The sequence below is a fragment of the Podarcis filfolensis genome (assembly GCF_964270895.1).
Source record: "Podarcis filfolensis genome assembly, chromosome: 1".
In the NCBI taxonomy this organism is placed as follows: domain Eukaryota; kingdom Metazoa; phylum Chordata; class Lepidosauria; order Squamata; family Lacertidae; genus Podarcis; species Podarcis filfolensis.
The window spans coordinates 52,011,635-52,024,018 of NC_139604.1; the positions used below are offsets into that span (position 1 = coordinate 52,011,635).

The 12,384-nt window shown below is 44.6% G+C and overlaps 1 protein-coding gene and 1 long non-coding RNA gene across 19 annotated transcripts in view; one reads left to right on the top strand and one right to left on the bottom strand.

The window, feature by feature from the left end:
* Positions 1 to 12,384, bottom strand: part of TTLL4 (tubulin tyrosine ligase like 4) — a 29,691-nt gene that overhangs the window by 17,081 nt on the left and 226 nt on the right. For 7 of the 17 annotated variants that reach the window (XR_014539403.1, XR_014539404.1, XM_083575286.1 and 4 more), the window contains exons 2-3: positions 3,046 to 4,513; positions 1,622 to 1,743 (exon numbers count right to left, since the gene is read on the bottom strand). Coding sequence is in view for 14 of the 17 variants with exons in the window: in XM_083575286.1 (XP_083431412.1) it covers positions 1,622 to 1,743; positions 3,046 to 4,439 (1,516 nt within the window). In the remaining 3 variants the exon portion in view is untranslated. Of the gene's footprint in view, positions 1 to 1,621; positions 1,744 to 3,045; positions 4,514 to 6,688; positions 6,784 to 6,852; positions 7,012 to 8,636; positions 8,879 to 11,215; positions 11,381 to 12,384 lie in introns of those variants that run through there. The other 10 variants (XM_083575284.1, XM_083575281.1, XM_083575291.1 and 7 more) reach the window with 6 other exon arrangements.
* On the top strand, positions 7,061 to 10,278 carry LOC310744397. Of its 2 annotated transcripts, none has more exons than XR_014539557.1 (2): positions 7,061 to 7,120; positions 10,164 to 10,278. It is a non-coding gene; the product is annotated as an uncharacterized lncRNA (long non-coding RNA). The 2 variants fall into 2 exon arrangements; XR_014539558.1 differs by having other exon boundaries at positions 7,115 to 7,205.

Below are 12,384 nucleotides of genomic sequence, written 5' to 3' on the forward strand. Positions count from 1 at the left end.
TTTAATGAGTGAAAAATCTTGGCTACACTCCATGAACATCCTGAAGAAATTCAACCTCTTTTAGACATTCTCTCAGATAGCTGAACTTAATCCACAAGCAACTGTTACGTGACTGGAAGAATGTTTAAATAACAAACCACCTCTCTTGCCTCTACTCATGAGAGGTGTTTGCGTAATTTCAGAGTTTTCCCAGCAGCAAAGGAGCCGCTTACTGATAAGTGCCCCCGTGCAGCTACATTTAAAGGGCACCATAGTTTCTGCACAATGACCTCAAATCAGATTCCGGATCTTGACAATGAGAGGATATCCATTATTTGCCTGCTCTTCCACACAGCCATCAATCTCCTTATTTGTACACCGTAATAAAGGACCCCATGGTAAGGTTAGAAGAGGATAGAATATCATTCCCTATGTCACTCCCCGTAAGTTAAAGTTTGCCTTCTATTTACAAAAGGATATCATCAGAGTGTTGAACCACAGTGCAATATACTAAAGCAATAAAATGGTTGAACTAAAACACAGCTGAAAATGTCAGGCTGCTACATCACAATGTTAGCAAGAACTACAGTAATCACCCTAAGTGCAGCTTTCTTCCAAACTCTCATGCAAGAAAATTAGGGGTGGGGGACAGAATGGGTCAATACTCAGGGTGAGTAGCATTGTACCAAACCATAGCAAGACAGCAACAATTATAATAAATCCACACACAAGTATTTACTGGGTTTGATCAGAACATTCCTAGCACGAATACTGAAGATGAAGTCCTGTAGTTAGGATCTGCTAGCTGAGGGGCAATGGGATTTGACAGAAGCCGTATCATGCCTGCAGAATTCAAGATATGCCACCACCATGACAGATTTGTTGGTGGAACAGCTAAACTGGGGCACAGCTGTAAGCATCACACATATCTGTAGGTTGGGCTCTCGCTTCTCAGACTGAGTAGTAGTAGTAGTAGTAACAACTTATTATTTTATTTATACCCCACCCTTCTCGCTGGGTTGCATAGGATACAGAGGCCCTTCCAGCAGCAGTGAATTAGTGTTGCTCTGCCTCAGTACTGAATGCTATTACTGCTGTTTATGATCTAGAAATACTGTCAGGCCTTGTACATTCAATGGTAAAATTATCTCACTCTGAACTGTTTCAAGACAGTAGATTTAAAAAGTTTGTCTCTGGGTAACCAGAAAACAATTAACTGAATGCTTGATAAAATGCACCAGTAAAATGTAAATGGAGATCAGACTGTTGCTTTGCCTACAATAGCAGTTCACTAAATATCACTCAAAACAAGTTTTACAAGTGTAGAAAGTGCATAGGCTGAAGGTGCCCACAAGGCAAATTATAGTATTCAAGCTAGCAATTTTATTTGTTGCAATACAGTTCTTTCTCTCTTCATATTATAGAGTGATTTGCAATATATCCATGCCCTAATAGTAAGCATGGACAACTGTAGTAGGAATCGTTTTAGCTTTTTACTAGATTCAAGCTGTGTTTTGAAATGACAGTAATTAGTATATTTGTATTAACAGAATAATCAGTGTATGAAAACCCTTCTCTGTTTTATGTGTGGTGAATAGGCTTGTTTGTACTTTGAAGAGAGGAAATAAATGTGACTGCTGACCTTCCCCATCCTCCTCTTCGCCCTCCTCATCCTGACTGCAGGCATCTTCCAAGCCGTCCGGGAGCTCTTCCTCTACATCTTCCACCTCCGCTTGGTCCAGCAGGGGGAGGTTGACTGCAGCTCTACAACACAAAGGGTTACAGCCCTAAAGTGAAGCTCTGTAACTCCTCTCAGTTAGCAAAGCAAAAAGATCTCTACACCCAACAACAGACCAAGAGATCACAGACAAGGCAAGATATCCCAAATAACTATTATAAACATTAACCCATGTTAGTGATAGAAGTGGTGTGGAGAGAAAGGGAGGAATAGTTCAAGTGGCAAATTTTGGACTTGACTTGTGGCACACTTGTCAAAACAATGGGCTACCAGTGGTAAAGCAGAATGGTCATCTGATCTGAGAGACGTTTAGGAGACAGTGAAGGCTGCAAAACCATCCAAGGCGTATCAAACACCGATTGATGACCAAGCTTAAATATGCTTACATCACAGGAACACTTTGCTACTAAGCTCTTTAGCGTATTTTACTATATCAAACACAGTCCTTATCATAAGAAAAGGGTGATTAACCTCCAGATGCTGTTGGACTCCCACACCCATCAGCCCCAGCCAGCTAGGCCTGGGCGACATATCAATATATCGCCCAGGGCCAGTATGAGGAGCAGACCACAAAGTCGGCTTCACTCAGCGGTATATCGCTGGTGAAAGTGCCATCGCTCCTGAGTCCCTCTGCTAGTAACGCTCGCTGGAGGAAGTCAAGACTCTTGACTCCTTCCAGCAGGCGCTGCCAGCAGAGGGACTCAGGAGGAGCAGTGGTTTCATCAGTGATATACCGCTGAGTGAAACTGCCATCCCACTCTGCCCTCATATTGTGCAGAGGGAGAAACAAGCTTCATTGGCAAGGCGTCGATACTTTTTCCTCCCTCTGCATCTTTGAACTGCTCGGCTGAGGCATGTGTGGTTGCTACTCTGCTCAGCCGAGCAGTTAAAGGATCCCCCAGCCCAGTGCTGGCTCCCACACAAGTGGGGGGGGCACTGTTGGATTGGGAGCCTTCCCGCACCCCAGATGAGCCACGCAAACAAGCTGTGTTGTCCTAGCCCGCTAGGCACTAGGGTGAAACTGCCTCAGTTCCCACAGTGAGAGATGCAGCAGTTTCACCTGGTGCCTCACTGGCCGAGGCCAATGCAGCTTGTTTTTTCAACAGTGTGGTATAGCACCAGACCACGATGTTTGGCTGATGATATACCGCACTGTTGAAAAGCTGATATCGCCCAGCCCGACAGACATCATGGCCAATGACTCAGGGATTATGGGAAGTGTAAGCCAGCAACGCTTGGAGGGCTACAGGTTGGCAATTATTGCCACAAAGAGTACTGAAAGGGAAACACTAACCCACCCCAACAGACATATTTGCCAGAGTACTTACTCGGTCTCTTTCACAGTAACAGGGTTCCCCCATTTTGTATCCGTGCCTAACTGAAGAGAGGAAATTTTGGTCTCTACCTCAGAGACTGTAGTCCGTGGGGACAGCTCTGTTTTTACCACTTGTTCTCCAGCGTTTACAGAGGTGTGGTTGACAGTCTGACTCAAGGCGCAGTGGTTGGAAGGTTCAGGATTTGAGGCTAAGAAACGAACATCGATGCGTTTAGTGCAGACATCGGCAGCTTCTGTGACCATAAGGCTCTGGTGGCGGCTACCAGGCTCCAGATTTGGGGAGGTGGCAGCTGGTACGTCCTTTGGGGTGATCTGTGCTACTATGTGTGGCTTCCATCGATTGAAAAGACTAGAGTGGAAGTTTGCATTCATAAGGCAAGAGCTGTCAATGCGGTGACCAAATTCGTTGTAGGTGCTAACCTTCCGGATCCCATTTGCAGTCAGCTTCCGCATAGCTTCCGTCAACCGCACATCTTGCTCTTTCAGGTTCTGAGACCTGTTCTCACCATCTTCGAGTCGCCAGGAGGGCCGTTCCACTTTGAGAACCACGCCATTGTGAATGGCCGAGCGAGGAGATTTGGCACTGGGTTGCTCAAGAGTTATGCCACTGTTTTTCCCAAGCTTTCTTTCAAGGTTCGCAGGAGCGCCATCTCCATTTCCACCAGAGTGGGTCCAAGAGAAGCCAATAGGTCTTGACAAGCCTTTTAGCTTCTTATTTTCTGGTGGCAGCGGTTGGTGGTACTGCTGCTGCAAAGGCACTTTTGCACTAGTTGGCCGAAGGAAAGAGTTATTGTTTAGCACTGGCCTGTATGAATTGGAGTTTTGCTTCCCTGAGCTTAGGGGAAACCCCTTTGACACTGGATTGGAACAGTCAGCAGCAGTATTCGGCATAAAGAATGGGTCTATGGCTGAGGATGTCATGGTGTTGTTAAGAACGGAGCGATAGGCAGGGAGTGGAGCACAAAGAGGTTTCTTCTCCAAAGAAGTTGGCTGCAAACAGATGGACTCAAGCCTCCGATAAGGCTTGTGTCTGAAGTAAGAACGTCGGTAGAGCAAGGTGCTTCCAAGGAAGTTTGGGAGAGCGTGGGGCAAAGGTGGAGGTGAAGTCAGGAATGCTGTATCACTACATAATGACTCTGGGTACAAGAGGCGGGGACGCTGGGAAGAAATCCCTGAGTGGACCAATTGGAGGTCCTGAAAATTGGTCACATGTTTCTGTTCCAGCTGCCAAATGGGCTTCACCTGCTGCTTAGCAAGGTACCAGGCCTTACTCTCGTGAAGCTTTGCTGTGAGTGGCGGCACCGTCAGCCCTGGTGCAATGCCCACCTGGAACTGGTTTCCCCTCTTGAGGCCAAGGCTATAGGCTTCTGGCCCTACAGAGGCCATGTAGAGCCATCCCACACTCTCAGTGAGTACAGCTGGTGAACCGGAGTCAGAGCGGCATCTTCACCATGACCAGCCTGAAAGAAACACACATGTGAACTTTACGAGGCCCAAAGGAAGCACTCCGGTCAATCTCTGTTGTCGTTGGTAAGATGTCGTTGGTGCCATCAAGGCTGAGAAAAAGACCAGATTACAGCATACAAAAGACCTGTATTATTATTTTTCAGAAGACATCTGAAGGCAGCCCTGTATAGGGAAATTTTTAATGATTGATGTTTTACTTTATGTGTGTGTTGCTGGAAGCCCCCCAGAGTGGCTGGGGCAACCCAGTCAGATGGGCGGCACCGACCCCTCTCACTCTCCAGGCTTCAGGAAGCTGTCCGCAAGCCGTGGGAGAGCTGCCTGCACCCCGAAGCTCTCCCACCTCTTGCGGAGACCTGCTTTGGGGGCTGGCAATGGGGAGAAGCGCACTTCTCCCCATCGCCAGCCCCACAAGCTCGGGGGACAGCAGGGAGGCGGAGCGCCGCCATCCCGCTATTCCCCGACCTGCTTTGGAGGCTAGCGGTGGGGAGAAGCTTGCTTCTCCCCATGGCCAGCCCCACAAGCTCGGGAAACAGCGGGAAGGCGGAGCGCCACCATCCCGCTATTCCCTGACCTGGTTTGGAGGCTGGCAGTGGGGAAAGCAGCGCTTCTCCCCATCACCAGCCCCACAAGTTCGGGGGACAGCGGGGAGGCGGAGCATGCCTTCCCACTGTTCCCCGACCCGGTTCTTCCAGCCCCATACCTGGGGGGAAATAAAATTTTTTTTCTTTATTTCCCCCCCAAAAAACTAGGTGCGTCCTATGGGCCGGTGCGTCCTATGGGGCGAAAAATACGGTATTATTATTATTATTATTATTATTATTATTATTATAGCACCAGGAAGGCTTGTGCTACAGGGAAGAACAGCCAGAAAAGGGCTTTTTCTCCTGCACAAGGAGATGGCAGGGGAATGAGGTTAACAACATAAACACTTGTTTATAATGCAAATAAGCTAGCAATAGTTGCTCAGTATTCCTGCTTGCACCTTTGTGTTTCTTATTCTCATGCAGGATTCTTCCATCCACCAGTTCTTTTATATCTTATACCACAGAAAGCCTAGAACCAAGAACAGAACTAGACATAACAGCAGAACTTTGTTTATTATACCTAGCTCCAGCACTATAGGTTCTTCACTTGGTTACCCAGCCAGGCAACAAATCCTTCTGGATCTGTTGCGGAAGAGCTTGGGAATAGAAGTCCCAAGGTTCAGAGTTTGGTTCCCAAAAAGGAGAATGAGCAGATAATTCAGTCATTTTTCTAAGCAATTTTGTCCTCCACCCGTCTTGCCAGAATACAGAGCAAGCAGTTGGAACAAGAGCACATGTCTACAAAATCAAGCTACTTTTTGCAGAGGATGACATGGGGTGCTGATAAGCAGCAAGGTGACATTTTGATAGCCATAGGGGTATTGAACCAGTGATAAACTTCATGCTAGAAAGCATTCCTGAAAATATTCAGACCTAGTGTTGGGGGTGTTTGCAAACCTATGTTCTGAGGTTAAATAGATTACTTTGCCCTTGCCCTTTTCATTACATAGTATATATATTATAATATTGGGAATCAGCTTTCCTACCCAAAGAAAATCTGACATTTAAATTGCTAGGTTCCTATTGGAGGCTGGCTGTTTCTTCACAGCACATGCCTGCTGACTCATCAAGGCAGTGCCGAAAGAATTCAGTCTAGGTTTCAATCAAACAGTCCCTTGTACAAAGAGCCAAGAGAGGCAGCAGGAGGCACAAGCAAAGCACAGTCCAATCCTGGCTCTAAAATAACATTCACCCATTTTATTCAGCAACCTGGCTAGCAGGGGATTAGCAATGAGGCTTCCCTCAAAATGCTAAATATGCCCCTTTCACCTTTTTGTGCTAGGATGCTTATCAGGCAATCTTGTTAAACAGATGCTAGTGGATTTGAAGGCAGGGAGAGGAAGAAAAATGTCACAGCATACATATGAAAGAAACTAAAATGCTTACAACACCTATTGAGCCAGAAAGGTGTATTCACACCCATTTCCTTGTAAAATGGCTGGTATTTAATGCATTAGACAACAAAATAAGTGGATCTAATATACCCTCAAACAGAAGGGAACTTGCTCAGCTATAAAGACATGCCACCCTAGAGTAGACTGCTCATGTGATAAGCCCTTTAGGTTATTTGGGGACAGTGCTGACCTTGTACAACCAGTAGCAGCTCACAGAATTGGCAGTAGTGTGGAACTCCAGTGTACTAGGATGCAGACGTGGTGTTGCATGGTCCTCTAGACAGCCTGAAAAGGATTTATACCAGACATCTTGTCTCTAACTTGATTAAAAAACATTCTTTTGGCTGGACATACTTTGGGCTCTTAGCAGTTGACTTCTCTCACAAAAATATTGCTGTCCCTGAAGTTTCACTTCACCGTTATTATGTACTGTTCCTACCACCAGTACAGAGCCAACGGACAGCACTAACCTTTGTTCTGACAACAAGCTTCTATGCTATCTCAAAGCAAACTGCCTCTCTGCCAAAAGAACTGTCAACATCCATAACATTCTAGAACAGGACTTTGTCTACCATTCAGGCTACATGCTGAAGTGTGACACACAACTCCTGCCCTCTTTCAGGTGAGCCGTCACATCAAAAGCACCACCCTGCAGGGCCATCCTAGAACCCCCCCTTCCTATCCTAAAATCGTAAAGTTTATCAAAGGTTAGTGTACTTGAGAACCAAGAGGTGGGAAGTGATACTGTTACTCATTGCAAAAGGACCGTGTGTCCAATACACATCCATCCTCCCTCCCATGAATTGCTGATACAGCTCTGATGGTGTGTTCCAGTTCAGAAGGCAGCACTTGATACACTGCATGTACTGTATTGGATTACAAAGTCGACACCCAACAACAATCTCCAATCTGTAGTGACATCTAAGCCCTACACACAGATTAGGGGAAAAACAAAGACTACACTGAGTTCCTAGAACTTGGCAAGATAGAATTTCATTTTGTAAACGTGTTGCTTGATATCCACCAGATACTGTTCCTCAGGCAAGTTCTGAAGGCTGATTAATCCTCAAGGTATTTTGAGAGACCAAAAACAGAAAAACCAGAGAAATGAGACTATACAATTTCAAACACAGAAAATTCTTCAGGGCCCATCTATCCCCTCTCCAGAACCATTCCTATATAGATCTTCCATAGGAGGCTCATCCAACCTAGTTAAAAATTCAATCAAAATAGATCCATGAAGGACAGGCCCTATGGTGAAGGGAAATGGTCCACTTCAAGTGATAATTTTTGATGCGACATTAAAAGGCAAGCAACTGTCTTAAGAGCAGGATACCTGAAATATTGTCTTACCTCTCTTATGTACCCAAATGATCACTGTACTCTGCAAGGGAGGGCCTCCTACAAATACCATCTTATCAGGTGGTCTTTAGTGCAGTGACACTTACCCTTAGGAATTCCCTCCCCTTGAATATCAGACAGGAGCTGTCTCTGTTGTCTTTTGGATGCCAACTCAAGACCTTCCTCTTTCAACCAGCCTTTTGAATTGAGATATTTTGCTGTCTGAATCCATATTGGAATTATTGTTTTATCACTTGTTGTTTGCCATCCTAGGCTCCTTTGGGAAGAAGAGTGGGATATTAACTAACTAACTAACTAAATAATTTAAACCACCTTGAAAAAGGTCATCAGGACAAAAAAGCACACCCTAAAAAAATACACAGAACACACTTTTATACATACTATACATGTTCAACAGGGCTTGCTCCTAGGTAAGTGTGTTGTTTCAAACTTTGAATCAAATGCCATACCACCTCCTCCTTCCTCTCTCATCACCTAATCAGTTCGCATTCTGCATAAATAATTTTGGCACATCAAAAGCATAGAATCCTATCAAGATATCTGAGCATCTCCCTGTCTTCAATATTATTATGGGTCAAGAATAATATACCAGGATGCTCTCAACAGCACTTTCTTCCACACAACTCATAACTGGGCTTTTAAAAGAGATTAGCTATAGTGCTGATGCAAATATGACCCACTGCCAAACAACAGCTACAGTATGCCGCAGAACGATTATGTGAAATTGTATGCCATGCATACCATGGCAACCCCAGAAAGTTTCACTTGTTACTTACAAACAGGATTTGAACAACAGCTGCTGAATTTGGCACAGAACCACTTTCTTCTTTTCTTGAAAGCACAGTTCTTGCCTCAGTCTCGCACATGGGTGGCACACCACTCCCTTGATCATAATAGAGGTACTCGAATCAAGCGAATCAAGTCCAGCTTGATTTACGAGAGAAATAAAACTTCAATTCCCATTTATTATTCACAGCAAAGAGCTCTCCAAGGAGTACTCTCACCATAGTAGTTCTCAGAACTGCCTACTGGTCCGAAAGCTCTTCTAAGAAGAGTTGCACAATTAGCAGCTGCTGGCTCTTCAAAATCTAAATATGATTAGTACTAAAGCTACCAGCATCCGCCCCCCCCCCCGCCGTGTTCAAAAACAGCATAAGGATGCATTAATGCCTTCTATTGCCTCCATCCAACGAACTACCACTACAAATGCTACTCCAAAGGTTCCCTTTTCTGTTATTACTGTACTAAAGATTTGTAGGAGTGGTGCGCTTTTCACACTAGTTTAAAAGCAATGGCAAAAACTCACCATCAGGCCACCAAAACATTAAACTCAAAAGCCTGTAATGGAATTCTGCTTCGAATTGCTTGTTTGAGTCCTGACCAATGAAATGGAGGAGAGCAGGAGGAAATATATCTGAGAATGTCATTTATGAGTGGGTTATGCTACTAATAGGAAGATGGAAACGCCAGATGCAGAAGCAGTGAATATGAGCGAGTTTTCCTAAAACATAGCAAGAAAACCAGGGATTTCCATTTGTTGCAATAGCATCCAACAACAAGCAAATAAAATATATGGAAAGCCGCTTCACAGTAATATTGAAAAGTATATCTCTGAATTTATTAACATGTCCCAACTTGCCTAGTCATTTATAATTTAACAAGAGTGCACAACGTAACTGTACAAGACAGGGAACTGGGTAACAGACAAATGAATTTTGAAGATGGATTGCATTTTCCATTACCCCAGCTGATAGTAAAAGAACACTCACCTGTCTGGCCGTTTTTATACCAAATACAAACCCATATCTGTATTTCATTAAGAACAAGTAGCTATCTAGTCCTGAGTTGCCTCCCCACCTTTCCAATTTCATCTCCCCATGATCATATCGCCCCTGTAACTCTCTCCCGAGTTGCTTGTCTTTTCCAGCATCAGCCCCACACTAGTAGTACATACTTCCAACTATTTACCTTCCCAGGGGTTTGGGCAAGAAACCTTAACTTAAACACCGTTAAGGTTTCTTGGCCAAACCCCTGGGAGAAGGGTACTGAAGTCTCTAAAGCAGATCATGAATTCACTTGTAGTTAAGTTCTTATGTTGCTTTGAAATACTTTGCATACATTACCTTAATGAGATGTCTCACAATCATCTTGTAAAATAGGACAGTATTATTTTCCCGATATTGCAGATATGGGGAGACCAAGAAATCACAGCTTGTCTAAGGCCACTTGGTTATTTCATCACAGAAGTTGCCTTAGCCCCTCTCTTTACCTTAGAGTACTCTAACTCATGCTCTTTCTTCTAGCCATGAAATTCGTAACACCCAAAGGCAACTTCCACCTTTCAGTGTGTCAAGACACTTCCCCCTTCTTGAGTCTTTCGTCAGGATCCACCTCTGCAATAAAGTATTTCAATAAGTATCTCCTAGTCCCCTCTTGGTCATCTTTACTATTTGCACATGTCCCTACCCAAGTGTTCTTCATGGAATGTAGACTGTAAAATCTTGAACAGGGACTATCCTTTGCCTATTCTGCTTAGCACTAAGTACACTGCTGGTGTAATGTAAATGCTAAATGTTAAAAAATAGTAACAGTGGGTAGCACTACACTTATTGCACAAGAGAAGTATGCAAACTAAATCCCAAAGCAGACAAGTCAGGCAGACCGATCAATGAACCACAAACAGGCACACATATTTTCTTAACCAGAAGCATTGCTAAACTCAGGAATACTGAATGCTGGGAACAATAAAAGAGGGCTTTTGCCTTCATGTCATGCTGCTGGATTTCTCAGAGGTAAATGGTTAGACTCTGTGGGAAAGAGGATGCTGAACTAGATGGACCATGTTGGCTTGATCCAGCAAGCTGTTTAACAGTGGAATGGTTTCCCTTGGGAGGTGGTGGACTCTCCTTCCTTGGAGGTTTTTAAGCAGAGGTTGGGTGGCCATCTGTCATGGATGCTTTAGCTGAGATTCCTGCATTGCAGGCATGACCCCTCACGGTTCCTTTCCATTTGTGAAAGAGTTTTTGATCCAGCCTCTGCTAATGGAAAGGTGGAACAGCACAGAAGGTGATGTGGGGGCTACTAGGGGAAATCAATGAAAATAGTCTCTATCTTCCATTAGCAGAGGCCTCTGCTGACTCACATATCCTTCTGATAATGGAAAGACTCACTTCTGTTCATAGAGGGGCACCATTAGATATACCCCCATAGGTTTTGGAAGTCGGCACTGACTACTGTACAGAAAAAAATAAGGTTTAGTACTTAAAACTGAAATAAAATGTGTAAGAAACAAACATGCTAGATGAGGTAGAGAAGCACTGTTATAGCTTTGGAAAATGACTTTCACACAACCCACCTGGAAAAATCCTTGTACAAAAACAGCAATCAGAGCAAAGCTGTGTAACTGTTGACTTGCAAGAAACTGAATCCTGAACACATCACAATGACTGGGACAGTCCAAGACAGCAGAAAATGCAGAGGAAGGGAACCTTGGTTTTTAGAATTACATTTTACTAAATGACGCACTAGGAATATATGACAAAATTAAGCTATATGCCAGTCAATACAATAAAATGGAATGTCTTCAAGTTGTACTACCCACAACTGTTAAGAGTTACCTAATATGCAAATGTGCATATTATTTCAGCTGTTTTGCACAGATGACATAATTCAGGAAAGAGAGTGCAGCACATGTCAGGAATACCTCCTTTTCAAACTCTGAGATTGGGCCATTAATATACTGAACTACATCTGTTTCAAAACCCTAAATGTTGCAGCTAGCATAAGCAAATGGAATCAATGTCACACCATTAGCAATTGTCTAAAGGGTGTGTGTGATATAATGACCTAACAGACCAAGGGATGACTATGCCAAAACCGGTCATGCTTTGAGAGAATACTGCTTTATTAACAGACAAGCGGTAGCATAAAAATAAACAACTGATTATATCAAACTAGCAGTCAAAAAGCTGACAAAATGGTACACTGGTAAAATGCTTGCAACATGTAACTTGTGAACTGGCCCACCCAGGAATAGAACTAGTTCACCAGCAGAACGAGTCTACCATTGGGCTGTGAACTCCAAACACGGGTCTGATGTTTCGAGATAAAACCTGCACAAGAACGGAAGACCAGTCATTGAACGCTTAGCCACGAAAACCCCCCCAAGGCCAGGCGTTCACATGGCCACGTTTTTTCTGTCTTGAGCCTGATGAAGGGCTGCGCCCAGATCTGCCCCCATGAATTCCTCTCAAACCCCCATTCCGTAAACCTATAAGTAGTAAGAAAGAAATATAACTTTCCCCAACCCGCCATCGGGGATGTGGGGAGGAAGACTGGCGGTCCCCACGTGTCGACGTTGCCTGGGGCCAAAAAGAAAAGGCGCTAGAGGGCGCGAGCCTTTCGTGTGAGCTCAGTCGCCGGAGCGCGTGTCGTCTCGCGCCTCGTGTGAGCGCCTGAGAACAAGAGCCCGGCACGTAACTCTCGCTCTAGGGCAGGACCGGGGACGCCTGGGCGCGGAGTCCA